The sequence below is a fragment of the Cynoglossus semilaevis genome, chromosome 20, assembly GCF_000523025.1.
Source record: "Cynoglossus semilaevis isolate Cse_v1.0 chromosome 20, Cse_v1.0, whole genome shotgun sequence".
Classification (NCBI taxonomy): domain Eukaryota; kingdom Metazoa; phylum Chordata; class Actinopteri; order Pleuronectiformes; family Cynoglossidae; genus Cynoglossus; species Cynoglossus semilaevis.
In genome coordinates, this window is record NC_024326.1 from 12796473 (window position 1) to 12814520 (window position 18048).

Consider the following 18048-nt stretch of genomic DNA (forward strand, 5'->3'; position numbering starts at 1 on the left):
TAATTAAAGTGGCTTTTCAGTCAGTCCTAACAGTATTGCTCTCTTCTAACATAATCTGCATTCGATTATAGAACAATTCCACCTTAACTGCCTGCTGGTCTCCAAGGGGCAGTTCTAAGGGTGACAGCCCTAACACAAAAAAACATAAGGTAAACACGTATGATATTTTCTAAGGCAGACTTTTTTGCAGGAGACATCCCCAGGACACACTGTGTTTTTTTCTACAACCCACTGTATGCGTTCACTTAATAATAATTAAGTGATCGCGACTGTTTACGTTCTGATAATCATGTGCTGCATTTGGTTCCAAACCACTGTCTAATTGTGACAGAGACGACCGGCCAGATATGGACCCAGCCCACTATTCTGAAGGTAAGGTCAAGTTTTTAATTATTTGTCAGAAAAACATTTCCAGACATTTCAAGTAGGTTACTCTCATACGCAAAGTGGAAACACACATGCAAAGTACTGGAAAAGCAACCTGGATCGAACCAGCAAACCAGTATTTTTGTAGAAAGGCAAAAGTATGAACCACTGTGGCCCCACCCATATGTTTGCTTGTTAAACCATTACTTTTTTTGTCGATCCACTTTCGTAGCATCACTATACATGACCTAAAGTTTAACGTTACATTATGGAGCTCTAGTAAATATACTGTAAGTCTAGTAAATCAAGCTGAAGGGTTGGCCTGAAGAGGGTCCAATGGGCGCCAGAGGGTGGAGGGGTCTTTTTTCCTTCCTAGGGAGTCAAATTTCCTAACTGAGTGGGCCTTCAAGTCACTCACCCTAGAACTGTGGGAGCCTTTGTACTGAAAGTGTGAGAGACAGACAGAGAGGGAGAGAGGGAAGGTAATTTTAGGTCTCCACATTGGGGCAGAGAGAAACAGCTTCCCTGAATGTTCATCACTGAAAGGCATCTGGATTTTACAGCCAAACCTGGATTTTTATTTTGTTATTGGCTAAAATGTTTGAAGGGTAAGACTGTTTACACCCCTGTTTTTCTGCATGCAAATATGAAAAATAAATAAATAAATAATATAAAAACTTAAATTTAAAGTATTTTTAATTCAGATTATAGCTGTGATTAATGACAATTTCTGGGTGTAAAATGGCCTTTATTCAAATTGACTTTTAAATTATATTTAATTTAATGTATGTGTTCAACATAGATTTATACTTGTGTACTTAGTCGTGACGTCAGACACACTCGGTGCTGCTTCATTGACTGATGTTTCTCCTCAGGTGGTCTCTTGCGCTGCATCTCGTCCTTCTGTGCTGGCTAGCTGCTGCTCTGCAGGTCATAGAAGGTAACATTTATGCTAATGCTACACTTTTACATACTGCAAGTCCAAACTACTTTTTTTTCAGTTTCATTAACAAAGAACATACTATATTTGTATTTGTTCAAATGATTGAATGGGATAACATTGTGCATTTTAGAAAGCAATAACAATTGTCCTAAGTTGTGATAAAAAGTTGAATTTAGGTTTGTTGTAATTTTTTCTATATCTGCATACTGTGGTATGAAATACAATGGAATAGAATTTATTGTCACTGTACCATTTCAACGAAATTCTGGGTGCTATTGCAGACAACACCCAAACAGAACAGTGTAAAATAGAAAAAAATGATTATAATCATTGGCTCATTATTACATCTGTTTTTCATTCATTTTCATTCTTATGTAGACCACGCTCATTTTCTGTTTGAAAAAATTTTTTTTTTCCATAATAATATCACACCTTTTCGTATCAAAATGTGTTTTTCCATATCAGGTTATTTTCAACGTTTTATTAGAATAACTGATATAGTCTGTCGTGACCAGTGAAGTAGGTATAAAAGTAACGCTAGAATCTTTTGTTTTCTACCACAGTAAATGTGTAAATCACTTTCACACCTCCCCTGTTCCTGTGGACTCACCCTCTGCTGTGAGACTCTTACTTGTTTGTTTGGCAGCAGTCTCTGCTTCCTTTGCTCACCTTCTGCTGTTTGTCTGCATGTGTTGTGTGTCTGTGTGTGTTTGATGGAGTCGTTGGATGTAGCAGACAGATCAAAGTTTGCACCAGGGTGAGAATTTAATTTACAGTGTGTGTGAGGGTGTGACACTAAACTCCAGGGAGGGTTGTGAACATCTTGTGACATTTAACCTTTACAACGTGTCAGACACAAATAATTGTTTCATAAATGATCCTTAAAACATCATCATTTTAACATGTAGCGTTTTTTTCCCCTTTAGCTCATAGTTTAACCAGGCATTAAAATATTATTGACCTTTTTATGACACAGTGCTAGCATAGATGTTTTGCAGCTGCATTCTGGGTAGATGACAAGAATGTGGCTGATACGATCACGATACAGGTATATTGCGATATACTGCAATACTATAGGCACGATGATATATTGAGGTTTTTCTTCTTTTTTTTTTCTTTTTTTACAATTTAATTGTAGGAAATGTGGTCATTGAGTGAACGTGACTTTGGTCGGAAGACACTTGAACACAAAGGGTCAACTGTTGGAAAGCTCACAGCTGTATGAGTGTAACATTCAGCTTTACTGAATTTTATTGGGAAAAAATCTCTTCATGGCAAGTTTAAGTCCAGAATCAACACTTCTTTTGTTTTGTATTTTTCCTCTGGCCGGTCTGTTGTAAATGTTGTCATTTTTTCCATGAGGCGATGCTAATTGAGATAATGTAAGATTCTCAGTGTGCCCTTGTTCTATAGCAGGGTAGTGGATCTTGTGCGGTGGCAGAGAAAAATGATTTATAACGTAAGCCATTGGTAGCAAATTAATTTCAATTTTAAATCATTTCTTCATGCTTGTCCCATAATGGGGAATTGGCATTGATTTGTAATTTCATTTAAATGGGAATAGCAGTTCTGTTGGAATTACTGTTTAAAAAAAAAAGTTCAGGGAAGTTTTGAAGCAATAGCTGTGAATATGTCAACGTGGGTGGGCTGGACAATAGTCCTGTCTACAAAAGACGGTGCAGGAAAGGTTTGGGAACCACGGTGATCTACTGAGTGGGTGCATTCATATTCATTTTTAAATCCCAGTGGCTTGAAGCTTATGAAGACTTTCCCAAAGTGACTTGCAGCTGTAATTGCAAAGCCTGTCCCTTAAAACTACTAACTTTAAGGGGCATACATTATGTCATTAAGTCTACACAATAATGGGGGGGCGACAAACTCCATACTGGATGACCTTCATTTTTCCTACATCAGCTCTTTGCTATTTGTCTCTGTACATGTTTGTACAATATTTTCACTAAGGGAAATTAGGTTGAAAGGTCGCCAGAGATTTGATGTAATGGAAACTGTCCGTCCACAGCTTTTCTCCACTGACCTTCTCACATCTAGCACAAAGCCTCCTTTCATCTGAGACACACTGTAGACCTTATAGTGCGCCGCTAAATGAACTTGTGTGTGTGTGTGTGTGTGTCCTAGGTGGGTGTGTGTGGGTTAAAAGTCTGAAGATCATCTGCATGATGAGACAGATCTGTTGGTTATTGTCTTGATAACCTGTGGTTCCAAATGACAGCCAGTAAAAGAACCACTGATTATATGCAGCTACGTCATGAAAGCAATCAGCCGTCAGAGATGGGATTAACTACGTAGCTGTCAATCAATTCGAATTTATAATCAGATAAATTGGCTGCGGATTAATCAGGATTAATCACAGTCATGCACAGTGCAGAAAAAGGACAAGGGCTAGAGTTGCTAAGTGGAGATTGTTTAAACATTAACTGAGAGGAAAGTTTTTATAGATTTAGTGATGGAGGACATGGTAGAGGTCGATGTAGCAGTACAGAAAGGTGAGAGGTGAGGCACTGTGGTGACCCCTGATTGGATTAGCACAAAGAAGAAGTGATAAATTAGCTTCACTCTCTATAGTATCTTTTAAAAAGCCTCAAAATGGGATCAGTATCATACTGATAACTGCAGTTTCTTTGTGTGACTTCCCTGAGATTGGTCAGAAATCCACAGATTAATAGGTGTGTGTGTGTGTGCGCATGCTCATCACTTCAAACATTCCCAGCATTCTCTGTCTCCCACCTGGTGATTTTGGACTAAAGAAATGTGATCAAACGAACAACTCCTGTCAGTCTTCAGGCAATCACAATTGAGTGAGCTGAGGTTAGAGTCAGAGTGTTGCTGCCACTTAGCGTTGGGAATGTGAATTACATGCTCCCCACTTACACTATACACAGTATATAAAATTGACATAATTTCCCCCATAAAAACATTTTGGTTTGTTTTTTTCATACCTATGTAAGTGAGTTAGTATGTAGGACAGACAGGTCACCACAGGGATGCATTGTTTGAAAGAAAATTAATGTGTTTATTTTAACATCAATCAGCCGTTGACTTTTTGGTTCTGAATGTAGCCTTTAAATTCGACGAGAGTTAAGAGAGTTAGAGCGGAAGACGATGGGAGGGACAGAGGAAGGGAGGTGGAGGGGGAAAACAGCAAAGCAACACAGGCCTCATTGATGGCTGGTGTGTGTCTGTCTGTGTGTCTTTCTGTGTGCGTACAGTTACCTGAAAAATGTGCTCCTATCGATTGACCTCTGAAGACAGCCCACCTACCTGCTTGGCTTACGGGACGGATAGGAGAATGAAATTAAAGTAAATACTTTGGATGGACTCAGAAACACACAACTCTCCCTCACTCCTCTGCTGACCTCCCCCTACACACACATACAAATATCTCTCGCGGTATAATTGGACCAGGACATTCTAACTGAGAAAAAAAGAAGTGCTGTTTGTGTGTAGTCTGCGAGAGAACATTCTTAAATCATTTGAAAATCTTAGGTCTTGTGACGTCTCCCCTGTGTCGGGTCACTTCTTCAGAGTATTTCACAGCATTCCTGAGTGATTAGCTGTGACAGTAAACCAATTACAGTTAATTGTGGAGTTTTTTACGGGAAGTGGGAGAGGTGAAGGGTGAAAGAGTCTTTCTTTGTGGAATTTCGAGGTGCAATATGGGGCTCACATTTAGTCTAGAAAGACTGATCGCAGTGATTTTGTCCATGTTTTTGTTGTATCTAAGCCTGAGTCTCCTGTAGATAAGAAGGTAACAGGTGAGAGACCATGATGGTGGATATGACTGGTGCAAGAGGGATGTTCTATACCTATACCTTGTATGCTGGAGTGTCACTCACTTCATAACAATACTGTAGCTGCTAACCTCTCTAGGAACTCATTGGTTAAGATGTCAGTACTTATTGCAAATATTCCTAAAGTATAATATATATTTAGTTTTTACTGTGAAACACCAAATATCCCAAAACAAACTCCACCTCCAATTACTAAAGTAAAAGGCTTTAAAATAAGGACTCCGCTCAGTGAACCATCCTCACATCCAGCACTTTATTGTTCATCCTGGACCTCATCAATTATATAGAGCAGCACAACAGAACAGATTGTCTTTGTCAGTGAAGATAGGGGGCCTCGCTGTCTCTGTGCACATCACTGAGCAGCAGCAGATGGAAACGCTTCCAATTAACCTTTTTAAAGGTTAATTATAGTTTAGTTTTCTTTTTTAATGAAAGATTTTACCTTTTATACATCTGTCCTTTAGCTATGATGAGTTAGTTAGAGATTAGAGGTGTATTTTTTTATTATAAAGAAAATAATTTAAAAAAATTAATGATAAACAAAAGTAATTTGCTCCAAACACTGCTTCACCTGTGCAGTAATATTTCTAATCTCCCATTATTTAAGTGAGATCAGCGAGAAGTGGGAACAAAGAAAAAAGAAAGAAAGAACAAAGGAGGAGTGAGGAGTACTAGTGAACCAACTTTCTAATCCGTACAAATGAAGTGGGGGCGATTCATGGTTGAGTAACTAAGAAGGGGGAGTCAGTAATCACAAAGAAAGAGAGGAGGGAAGAGGAGAAAGAAAGAAAAAGAAAGATGTCATGAGCGGATCTCATTCATTTGTTAGATTAACCTTCAAGTGTTTGAGGATTTTGAAGGAACATGTTGTGAACCCGTCTTCACTTGTTTGCTTCATTGCATGTTGAACTTGTCGGACATTGTTTTTCTGAGATCATAGTGCATTGTGGTTTTTGGACACAACTGTGATCACGGGAAGAGGATGGGAGTCCTTCGTCTGTCTCTTGCTCTCTTCCTCTTCTCATCACCTGCACAAGCTCAATGGTGGAGTTTCTTGTGGGCCAGTCCTACCTCCGGCCCCAGTGGTGCTCCTTCATCTGCTCCTACTTTCACCTCCGCATCCAATATTTCTCTGGGTCTTTCTGACAATCTTTGGGCGACAGAACAGGTCAGTTTGGGAGATGATGTGACAGAAGGAGCTCTGAGGAGCGGCAGTCAGGCAGAGGAATCCATTCTGTTCTCTACACCTGGTCCTGCAGTGATTTACTCTGGTGTAAGTACTGTAAAGCCAGAGGTTTGGCTTCCAGAGGACAAAGCAAGTGGAAGCGGTAAATCCAGGTCACAGTACAAACAACTGAAACACTGGAAAAATGGTGAGTGAGGTTGGTTTTAAATGAAACACTTTTTGGATTTTCTGATCTTTCTGTACTCTCTAATCCAAGCATACTCCATTGTTTATAGTAGTTTTAATGGCTGAAATATTTGTTATTGGGTTGTCATTTTTAAAATTGTAAATTGATTAAGGAAACTTTTAATTATTAGGGAATTTTAATTATGACATCTTTACTAGTCTATCTCCCTTTACCTGCAACCTGACAATGAATTGTTTCTCAACACTAAACTGTGAGGTGAAACCATTTTCTTTGGTCCCTTGTATTCTGATTGCCGTATTTCTGTTTCCTTCAGAGCGAGGCTCAGGAAGTCACCTGGACCTGACTGAGCTGATCGGTGTTCCCCTGCCTCCCTCCGTCTCCTTCACCCCGGGTTATGAAGGCTTTCCAGCCTACAGCTTTGAACCTGGAGCAAACATTGGTCGCCTGACCAAGAGCTTTGTACCAGGGCCATTCTACAAGGACTTTGCCATTATTGTCACGGTGAGATGATTTTAACTGTTAACCTTTTACAGATGTGTCTACATTTGGAAGTGTTTATTTTTCTGTCCTGTCACTAGTGTGTCTGTGTGTAACCTGCAGGAGCATCTACTGATGTGTATGTGTATTTAAAGCTAATATTTAATGCTAAATAGACTGGTGTTTTCTCTCATCCATGTGAGTGATAGTACAATTATTTTGCTGTGAAGACATGCATTATTCTTCAAATACTTTGACTTAGAAGTGAAGTTAAATGTGCTGCTTTCCACAGGTGCGACCAACAAGCCAAAGAGGAGGCGTGCTCTTTGCCATCACTGATGCTGCTCAGAAGGTGGTGGAGCTGGGACTGGCCCTCACTCCAGCCAGGGCTGGCCTCCAGAGTATCCTACTATACTACACTGACAGACAGCAGTCCTCCCACAGTCACAAAGCTGCAGCCTTCAGTGTCCCTGAAATGACTGATCAGTGGACACGCTTCACAGTAAGCTTTAATTTAGGACATAACATGGCGTAGAAACGACTAAAATTATTTTATGCCTCTCCACATTTTCTTTTTGTACTGAAGTATATGTGTCATCCTGGGTTTGATTCCCAGAGGAACCACATACTTGGAGCCTGCAGATGTGCCGTTAACAAGACTCTCCCCAGTGTGGAATCAATATAATTCAAATTATTAATTATTTTGTTGTCTTTGGTTTTGTATTTGGACTGATTCGCTAAAGAAATGTATCAACATAAAATAAATAAAATTCATAGTAGTTAAATAAATGTCCCAGAGGAACCACATACTTGGAGCCTGCAGATGTGCCGTTAACAAGACTCTCCCCAGTGTGGAATCAATATAATTCAAATTATTATTTATTTTGTTGTCTTTGGTTTTGTATTTGGACTGATTCGCTAAAGAAATGTATCAACATAAAATAAATAAAAATCATAGTAGTTAAATAAATGTAGTAGTTTTGTCAAAGAGGAACCTTTTTTTTTTTAAATGTCCGTGTTGCCTGTCAGGTGGTGGTGGAACAGGATGAGGTGCGTCTCTACATGGACTGTGGAGAGGCAGAAAGAACACGTTTCCAGAGAAGGCAGCAGGGGCTGACGTTTTCCCACAACTCGGGCATTTTTGTTGGAAATGCAGGGAGCACGGGGATGAACAAGTTTGTGGTACGTCAAAGAGAACTTTTGTTGTAGTATTGTGTATATTAATATGACTGTGCCTAAGGAAAGGAAAGGAAAGTGAACTATTTCCTGGTAAATTCTCCACCTCTGTGTTTTCAGGGCGCCATTCAGCAGCTGGTTATAAAGGACGACCCCAGAGCAGCTGATGAGCAGTGTGAAGATGACGATCCCTACGTGAGTCAACTGTGCATACACACACGAAACAACAGCAGCACCTAGTGGCAAGATGTCCTTGTGTAATAAATATGCTATGCTTTAGATAGGGAAAAAGGTGACCAAGATTTGGCCCACATACTCGATGACCTTTGACATAATATGGGTCACAGGTTAGCCATAAATGTAACCTGTAAGCAAACTCCTTTGAATGTTATAATTATATAACTTAAATAAATATTAGCCACATTATAGCCATGTGATACCAGCCCTGCTTTTCTGTTCAGGTTTTTACATCCATTTACATCCATACAGTAGAGCCTGTATTTTTGTTGTTGATGTTTTTAAGCACAGAAAACATTTCTGTTTTCTAACACAAGGACACAATTTTACATTTAATCAAGGCCTCAGGATATGACAGTGGAGATGATGCTCTGGACGACAGAGAGACAGAGGAGGAAACCACCACTAAAATACAGCAACAGAAACACAGCACACAACAGGTGAGTTGAACTGATATATTATTTTGATTTCTTTTATAGAATTATTATTTTGGCAAGTGATTTATTCTAATATAAATTTTAACTTGCTCTCACGTTTACATGGTGTTTTATATTTACTATCTGTTCACATATATTGATTTGAAGAGATTTTCTAAAAATGTGTTATTGTGTGATTGTCGGCTTTGATAGTCAGTTGTATGAGCAACAATCCATGTGTATATTTTGATCATTTTTTTAAATAAATTAGTAATGAGTTGTTAAACAATGCTTAAATGTATAAGTCTGTTTCTGATGTTTATTTAAATTAGTATTTTTGGCACGTGTAGTTTCTTTTCACTGAATTCATCATCTATTGTAGGAAAAGGACAGTGTTCCCATTAATGCACCACCCACTGAGGCTCCAGAATTGGATCTAGATGAGTATTCTGGTCACATGACTCCCACAGAGGCTGGGGAAGAAGTATTGATTACAGGTCAGGATGATTTAACAACAAACAAAGTGTCAGCACAGAGAAAACATTAAAAATGTTGTACATGGTCACAGGAGCCAGCAGGAAACGAGGCAGAAAAATAACAATTAAAAACATGGTTTTGTCACACACTGACCTTCCTGATCTCTGTGCAGGGCGAACAAGAACCGATGAGGTTGGAGAGAGTCTAGAGGAGGTGAGTTCACATGTGGTTTTATAACTTTAATAATGTGCCTCAACATAGGGGTTGTGTGCCTCAGTTTTGTTTACTAAATCTTAGAATTAAATATTCAAATCATTAATTAAAAGTTCGTAATATTTACAGGTCAGGCCAGGGATGAAAGGAGAATCAGGAGATCCTGGACCACCTGGGCCACCTGGTCCCCCAGGACCAAACCCAGTACCTGGGCAGCCTGGACCAATGGGACCACAAGGGCAACCTGGAAAACCAGGGATTCTTGGACAGCCAGGGAGAGATGGACAGAAGGTTTGTGTGTCGTTACTGTTTTTGTTTCCTTTATATTTGTTTCTGCATCACATATATTTATATATTCTGATTTTCCCGTGTCTCACAGGGAAGTAAAGGTGATAATGGAGATCCAGTGAGTATTTTTTTTCTCTTTTTAGCAGCATATATGAAAGCAACTATATGTTAAACAGAATAAGTTCTGAATTTTAAGGGTCAGAGAGGTCCTCAAGGATTTCCTGGTTTAACTGGAGATGTTGGAGCCAAAGGAGAAAAAGTAGGAGAAGGAATTCAGTGTCGGAAAACGGTCCTTTAATATTCATATTTTAACAATGTCTTTATTCTTCTCATTTATAGGGAGAACAAGGAATTGGTTTACCAGGTCCCCCAGGACTACCAGGTCCACCAGGACCCTTGAGATCTCGCAGCGTACCTGTAAGTAAATTAATTTTGTTTTCCAGGAAAAGAATTCAACAAATCAAAGCAGAATATTTTAATATATTGTGATCTGTATGTTGTTATCTTTTAGTATGGAGCTGATGCACTGGGTTCTGGGTTCGAGGATTTGGACAGTGACACTGAGGTCATCAGGGTAAGTGGAGGCCAGTCAGGAGGATAAAAAAAAACATTTGTTTTTTTTTGTTTTTCTATTTATTTTCTATCTGAAAGGTGGGGTTTATATCATTAAAAATCCCTGCTTTACCAGGGTCCTCCTGGTCCTCCAGGTCCACCTGGACCTCCTGGTCCCTCTGGATTCAACCTGTCAGCTGACGTAGCTAATGGACTCAATCTGAGTCATGCTGGGCCCGCTGGTGTCCCTGGAAAAGACGGCCTTCCAGGCCAACCTGGAATACCTGTAAGTCCTTTACACGTACAGTTTTACAGTAACAAATGTCTAACATTATGATTATTATTATGAATAGGGAAACGTTTTTTGCACATTTCACATTTTCTTTATTTAAAGCGTACCTGATTATATGCATATTTGTTTGCATTCCCAGGGTCCAGCAGGAAAAGATGGATTTCCAGGTGTACAGGGAACCAAAGGAGAGAAGGTGAGAATATTAAAGTGAACTCTGTTGTGATTTCTGAATTTGGTTCAAGAGAGAGATAGAAATAACTTGCCAATCTAAGTTAAAAAAAACTTCATAAAAGTCATTACCCCCATTTATCCCTAGGGGGAGGTACCACCAGTGAAACATTTGCCATATTTTGAAAACCACTGTTACAAATTTAATTTCTTGTATTGTCAAATAAATTCAGGAAAATGTTCTCCCTTCTTTTTTCTTTGTTATTAGGGTGACCATGGATTACCTGGCCCACCTGGACCAAAGGTAAAATGTGGACTACTGACAATTTTTAGTAAAGGATCAACAAAGCGTGTTTTTGAGTGCTCGTAATGACTTGTTTTTGACTTTACAACAATGATTAAAATCAGTGACAAAATGGAAAATAAAATCTCTAAATGTCTACAGGGTGAAAGTGGACCTCAAGGTAAACCGGGACCACAAGGACCCAGTGGTCCAGAAGGGAAGAGAGGCCCTGCGGGTCCACCAGGCCCACCTGGACCCCCTGGAAATTCAAGAGCCAATTACTTTTTAAAGGTGACAATATTTCATGTTACTGTAATATTTATTCACTGATTTATTGAGCAAAGACTGGGTGGTAACTATGGCAACATGAACATAACATGTGGCAAAGATTGATTTAAAAAAAACAACAACAAAAAAACAAAGAACAAGTCAACATCATTTTACTTCCAGTGTTTTTGTTTTCAGGACATGGAGGGATCTGGGACAGGTGACGTGTTCATGGGAGCTGGAGCCAGAGGTACACAGGTTGGTGCAAAGGCCTTAGAAATGTATTCATGAACTGTCCACATGTATTTACTGTTTATTTTCTTGTTTTGTTGAATTTTCTTTTGTTTCAGGGTCCTCCTGGTCCTCGAGGACCTAAGGTACTTTAAATTTTAGGATTTACCTATAAGAAAAATTCTATTTGAAACTTGAAACAGATTAAGATTAAACTGCTGTTCTTTTTTCTATTGATATTTTGTTTTTTTCCTCATGTGTTTAGGGTGAAGATGGAGCTCCAGGGATATCTGTTAAAGTCAGTCTATATTTTTTATATATGTGCTTCATTGTTCTTTTGCCTCAATTAGCATTGGCATTTTAACCTGTTTTTATTCAAGTGTTAGTAATTTGTTTAAAGCAGTCAATGATGAAATTAATATGTAATAATTTTCTTGTCCGAGGTTATACAGTAGTGGTAGCTATATTGCTTGAACACTAAGTAGTCTTTATCTTTGCTTTACCCAATAAATTATATTTAAAAGTTAATCAATCGAAATATGGAAACATTTCCTGCTTTGTCCAAACCCTCATAAATCTGGATTTTCACCAGAGCCAAAATCTTAACTGTTTTTTAATTTATCTCTGTCATTTACTCACATGCTAAGAGACAGTTAGCTTATACTTAGCCTGCTGTGTGCTCCAATTACAGGGTAAACCAGGAGAACCAGGACCCCAAGGAATTCAGGGTCCTGCTGGGCTACCAGGTGCTTCGGTGAGGAAACCTTTATGTGACTAGAATGTTCTAATAAAGATCAGCTCAAAAAGCCTGGAATGCCTTTATGAACGACTTCTCTACTCTTTAAAACAGGGCGCCAAGGGTGAAAAGGGAAGTCCAGGCTTAAAGGTAGGTTATTTCAACACAACCCATTTATCATTATGTAATAAGTTGATGCTAATGCTTATCATTTTTGTTACCCAAAGGGTGACCAAGGCAGAGATGGACTCAGTATCCCTGGACCTCCTGGGCCGCCGGGACCTCCTGGACCGGTCGTAAATTTGCAGAATGTATGCATACATACAGAAACGTTATTCTTTACTTAGGATTTTAAAGACAATTACAATTCAAATTTATAAAATTTAAAAAAAAAAAGTTCAATATGCATCATTTTTATCTATATTTATAATTGACTGAAAAGATTTGCTGTCAATTTTTGTTTATTTGTCTGGAGCGATAATGGTCATTTTCTTCTGTATTGTCCAAATTTAAATATTTCTACATTTATAACAGATGAATGAAGGTTACAGTGGAAAACATATGTTGCTCACTAAGGTTAAGTTATTTGAACAAAATAAAATAGGAGAACAATCAAATGAGTAGTGAAGATCACTTTTTATAGTTCCTTCATAATTAATGACTCATTATAAATGATACTTAAAACTTCATGTGTGTCGTAGGGTGCTGAAGGCTTGCCTGGCAGAGCAGGGTTTCCTGTAAGTGAACTCTCTTTACATTATGCTACAAATTATGATTACAGTGTAACTTTAAGGAACTGTTTATTTGTTGTGTTTGTTTGGTTTTTCACCTGGCTGAGTACTAAAAAATCCTCAGCCCCCTACTGGTCTGGGACCCTGTGGTTGTTAATTTTTGTTTTTTTAACAGTTATAATAATGCAGTATTACTGTTTTTTCAGGGCACTGTTGCGATTTATAGTCCGGAGAGACATATAGTCCGGAAAATACAGTACTTGTTTTGGTTTTTCATATTTGTCGTGTCATTTGATTAATTGTTCAGGGTCCCCGAGGACCAAAGGGAGACAGAGGACCTCAGGGTGTCCATGGCACAGCTGGGAATAAAGTAAGGAAGGCCAAACTAAAAAGCCGTAGACTAGATTTCATGCCATGTGACTCACTTTGTGAGTCGTAAAAGCAGAAATATTCTCAAACGTATCCCCGTCGTCTCCTGTGTTTTCACACAGGGAGAGAAGGGAGAGCCAGGAGTGATCGTTGCTGCTGATGGATCTATTTTATCTCCACCCAGTGGACCCAAAGGCATCAAGGTGCAACAGAATGATCCTTAATATTTAGGCGGGACACCTGGGATTTTACACATTTTGTGTAATATCACTATTGTTTGTTTCTTGTCTTTTGGAAACTTCACCTTGTTTTTTGTCATTCTTTGTATTTTTGTAGGGTGACCGGGGTTATCAAGGAAGTGCTGGAGTTATGGTAAGTCCGTCACATTCCCAGAATTCTTTAAAAAAAACTGTTATAAGCTTTTTAGTCTTTGGCTCTTTGGACTAATTGATATATAAAATATGCTGATGTATTTTTGTGTTGATTTTAGGGTCCTATGGGACCTCCTGGGCAAAAAGGAGAATACGGCTTTCCAGGTCGTCCGGTGAGTACACTGATTGGTTTGGTTTATATACAGTATAGGTTTAAGGTGACTGTATTTAATATTGTATCACTGCAGGTCCTTATATTTATCTGGCCGATAATTATCGTGCATCATTATAATTTATATATTTTTATTTTCCATTATTTTGCTTCTGTTTTTCTTAATTGCTGTTTTTTTTTAAATTTGGTGCCAAAATGTTTTTTTTATATTTGCCCTTTCCTTTTAGGGCCGCCCTGGTTTCCCTGGTAAAAAAGGTGACAGAGGAGAAGCTGTTGGCCTGTCGGTAAGGGAAGGTAGCAAAACATCCTACACTAAACAGCTAACAGACGGAGTAAGACTTTCAAGAATGTCAATTTTAATCTCTGAGATTAGGACATTTGATAGACTTCAATTAAAAAGGAAAAAAGCCCTTGGTGTAAATTTGGTATGATTTGATTAGAGATGTGAAGGTTTTTTCTTCCTCCGCCCCAGGGACCACCCGGACCTCCAGGACCTCCAGGACGTCCAGGAAGATTTCTTGGTTTTAATGGGGTGAGTGTTAACCCATGTAATATCCTACTAATATATCTGTACGTCAACCATACACTGTATCAAGTGTACTTAAACCCATTGGTTGGGGGAAGTGTGCATTAACACTAATGAATTACGAGTAAATAATGATAATAAAATAAATCGTTTTCTTTCACTTGCAGCAAAGTTGGTATATAAGGATATTTTATTCGTTACTTACAGTACCTGGCAATATATTTCTCCTAACCTTTTTATCTGCTGTAATTGTTTGGGTTTTTTGTCTCCATTTGCTTGAATCATTCATGTCTTTGTTTTTACCACTGTTGAACTGAATCTGTGTCTGTGCTACAACATTTTGTACTGTACTTTGTATGTGTGAAGGGAGTGATGTCAAGGAGAGCCTTCATCGGAGACAAAGGAGACGAGGGAGTAACAGAGGATGGAATGACACCTGGTAAGAGGCTGCCTCTGCTGTTTGACTCCCTAGAAGTCACTTGTCCTTCATCAGAGATGCTGATTTTCGATGATAAAAATACCCAAACATCATACTACCTACAGCTTCAAGTCAATTTCCATCGTGAACTGGTAACACAGATTTCTTTGTAATTTTTTAAATATTTCATTCTCCTTTTCTTTTAGACTCTGAAGTTGTCAACAGACTGATGGTGAGTAAAGCAAGACTTTTCAACAGTTTTCTGAAATAAAAAAAAAAAAAAATAGAAAAAGTTTCTCGAATAAAATAATAAAAAAAGTTTTCTGAAATATATATATATATATATATACATATATATATGCACGTTGTTATCTTTAAAGTTCAGGGAAACCTATTTTGTCACATCAACTAGTGATCAAAAGCAGCATAATATACAAAGTTTCCAGAAAAGTTTTCAGAACTAAAATAATTCTTAAAACTGCATGAAAATGCACCGATTAACCTTAAAATGTGATATTTCCATTTATATGGTTAACATTCATAAATTATGTAATCTTTAGGTACGGCTAGCATTCATCACAGTAACATTCTATAGTAATAAGTTCCCAAAGTCTTCAAAAAGAAACGTTTCCTGAACAGTGACATTGAAATGATATAAATGGGGACTCTCTATTCTGTTTTGTCATCAAACTAACTGCTGTAACTGTTACTGCTCATGACATCTACTCTGGTTTGTCTTTTCACAGAGTGAGCGAGGTGATCTGCTAAAGGGTCAGAAGGGAGATAAAGGTGCTGCCGGTCTGCCTGGAGCTCCAGGACTGCCTGGACGTTCAGGCCTCGTGGTGAGTTCTGATAAAATGTCAGTCTGAAATAACTTTTCCAAGTCAATAATTTAGAGTTTATTTCAAGAGACGATCCTCTTTTCTCTTCCTAAAGGGTCCAAAAGGTGAATCTATTGTGGGTCCTCCTGGCCAAAGAGGTTCCCCTGGTCTGCCCGGGACTGCAGGCTTTGGACGACCTGGACTCAGAGGTCCACCTGGCCCTGCTGGACCTCCAGGACTTGCACCTCTGAATGGATCTGGTACAGGTAAGTTTGAGATGGGAGAAGTAGATACTTTTTAATACATTTATTTTAAACTATCAAAATCACATGTTTGTATAATAAATGAGCAAAAGTTCTTCAAAATAATTCTAAATTGCTGTCAGCAGCTGTTAGCCTCCCAGGTCCACCTGGTCTTCCCGGTCCACCAGGGTCTCCAGGACATGGAAATCTGGTGAGCTTTTCCCCACAAAACAAAACTCAAACTCTCCTGGAAAAAAATCACTTGCGGCATTTATTCTGGACTGTTGTTGTGTGCATTAAGGTGACCGTCTATAAAACCATTCATTCCATGACCAAAGACAGTCAACGTGTCTCAGAAGGAACTCTGGCTTATGTGTCTGACGGAGGAGGAGAGCTTTACATCAGGACCCAGACAGGATGGCAGAAGATTCAGGTGTGTAATAATATCCATCCATCCATCCATTTTCATCCGCTTATCTGTTACCGGGTCGCAGGGGCAGCAGTTTCCATGACCGCCACCCAAATCACATTGCACCGTACCAACCCCCCTGAACCTTCCTGTGGGTGGTGGGTCCACTGGAAGGTACCAACCGCCCTAACCGGGATTCGAACTTGCCCAGGAGGTGAACCCTGGGGTTCCACACTAATGACAGAGACATTGACACTGGGCCAAAGTGTCACTGTGTAATAATAATAAAAAATTAAACAGAATAAATAAGTACCTAATAATAATAATAATGTTGTATGTATGTTGATGTTCCAGCTTGGTGAGCTGATTTCACTTGGTAAATCCTTCAGAACTGAAGAATGGAGTCGACCAGACTGGAGCCACAACCAGGTATAAATGTAAAAATGCACATGTAGAAGACGAGCCACAGCAGAACGACATTAANCCTGAACCTTCCTGCGGGTGGTGGGTCCACTGGAAGGTACCAACCGCCCTAACCGGGATTCGAACTTGCCCAGGAGGTGAACCCTGGGGTTCCACACTAATGACAGAGACATTGACACTGGGCCAAAGTGTCACTGTGTAATAATAATAAAAAATTAAACAGAATAAATAAGTACCTAATAATAATAATAATGTTGTATGTATGTTGATGTTCCAGCTTGGTGAGCTGATTTCACTTGGTAAATCCTTCAGAACTGAAGAATGGAGTCGACCAGACTGGAGCCACAACCAGGTATAAATGTAAAAATGCACATGTAGAAGACGAGCCACAGCAGAACGTCATTAAAGACAAGAAACGGATTTAACAACAATGAAACGTCATTTTCTGCAGGAGCTGCAGGATGGAGGCAGAGGATATCAGCCCAGCTTTAATGTAGTGCCACAAACTGTCAGTGCTGGGCCTGGGGTGAGTCAAAGTTTTTTATTTGTCACACAGTGATTCACATTGTTACATCACAACATAAACTTGTATTTTAAGGAGTTTTTTTAAACTTCTTTTTTTCACATACACATAAGACATTGTAAAAAACATATGCTTTTCATCCTAGCTCCACCTGGTGGCCCTGAATACCCCCGTAAAGGGTGACATCCGTGGCATCCGGGGGGCAGACTTCCAGTGCTATCAGCAGGCACGCTCCACCGGGCTTAGTGCCACCTACAGGGCGTTCCTATCCTCACACCTACAGGACCTGGCAACCATAGTGAAGAAAGCAGATCGAACTGAGATGCCAGTAGTTAACCTGAGGGTAAGACTAGTATTTAAATATTATACACACAGAAGATAATATCAATCATTTTATGATTCTATATGTATTTATTGTCGACATCCCAACTGTTCATCTTTCTTCTCCCATCTCCATCTCTTCTGCGCTTCTGTCCTACCCTCCCTCTCACTTTCCCTCTCCTAATCTCTCCTCCTCCTCCTCCGTCCTCTCCTTAGGGTGACTTGTTGTTCAGTAACTGGGAGTCCATTTTCTCTGGGAATGGGGGAACATTTAATCCATCAGTACCTATCTACTCCTTTGATGGACGGAACGTCATGACAGATTCAACGTGGTGAGTATGTGTGTGGAGACTATTATATATATATGTATAAAAAAACCCAACTAATATATGGTTAAAATATTTTTAATATTCAGTCA

General features: G+C 39.1%; 1 protein-coding gene across 4 annotated transcripts in view; it reads left to right on the forward strand.

Moving 5' to 3' along the window:
* The first annotated feature begins 163 nt into the window (after positions 1–163).
* col15a1b (collagen, type XV, alpha 1b) overlaps positions 164–18048 on the forward strand; it is an 18514-nt gene continuing 629 nt past the window's right edge. Inside the window, exons 1-41 of one of the 4 annotated variants that reach the window (XM_017042222.2) lie at positions 164–974; positions 1242–1306; positions 6805–6992; positions 7261–7470; positions 7998–8150; positions 8265–8339; positions 8723–8821; positions 9180–9294; positions 9447–9487; positions 9617–9778; positions 9867–9893; positions 9972–10034; positions 10115–10192; positions 10287–10349; positions 10464–10613; positions 10759–10812; positions 11056–11091; positions 11233–11361; positions 11536–11595; positions 11688–11714; positions 11834–11866; positions 12260–12322; positions 12419–12454; positions 12532–12615; positions 13006–13041; positions 13343–13405; positions 13527–13607; positions 13741–13776; positions 13895–13948; positions 14175–14231; positions 14420–14479; positions 14840–14912; positions 15098–15123; positions 15638–15733; positions 15828–15978; positions 16098–16165; positions 16256–16387; positions 16718–16792; positions 17238–17312; positions 17455–17652; positions 17847–17961. In XM_017042222.2, the coding sequence (XP_016897711.1) occupies positions 964–974; positions 1242–1306; positions 6805–6992; positions 7261–7470; positions 7998–8150; positions 8265–8339; positions 8723–8821; positions 9180–9294; positions 9447–9487; positions 9617–9778; positions 9867–9893; positions 9972–10034; positions 10115–10192; positions 10287–10349; positions 10464–10613; positions 10759–10812; positions 11056–11091; positions 11233–11361; positions 11536–11595; positions 11688–11714; positions 11834–11866; positions 12260–12322; positions 12419–12454; positions 12532–12615; positions 13006–13041; positions 13343–13405; positions 13527–13607; positions 13741–13776; positions 13895–13948; positions 14175–14231; positions 14420–14479; positions 14840–14912; positions 15098–15123; positions 15638–15733; positions 15828–15978; positions 16098–16165; positions 16256–16387; positions 16718–16792; positions 17238–17312; positions 17455–17652; positions 17847–17961 (3418 nt within the window). In that variant the 5' untranslated portion in view covers positions 164–963. Of the gene's footprint in view, positions 1307–2364; positions 6993–7260; positions 7471–7997; positions 8151–8264; positions 8340–8722; positions 8822–9179; positions 9295–9446; positions 9488–9616; positions 9779–9866; positions 9894–9971; positions 10035–10114; positions 10193–10286; positions 10350–10463; positions 10614–10758; positions 10813–11055; positions 11092–11232; positions 11362–11535; positions 11596–11687; positions 11715–11833; positions 11867–12259; positions 12323–12418; positions 12455–12531; positions 12616–13005; positions 13042–13342; positions 13406–13526; positions 13608–13740; positions 13777–13894; positions 13949–14174; positions 14232–14419; positions 14480–14839; positions 14913–15097; positions 15124–15637; positions 15734–15827; positions 15979–16097; positions 16166–16255; positions 16388–16717; positions 16793–17237; positions 17313–17454; positions 17653–17846; positions 17962–18048 lie in introns of those variants that run through there. The other 3 variants (XM_017042221.2, XM_025066131.1, XM_025066132.1) reach the window with 3 other exon arrangements.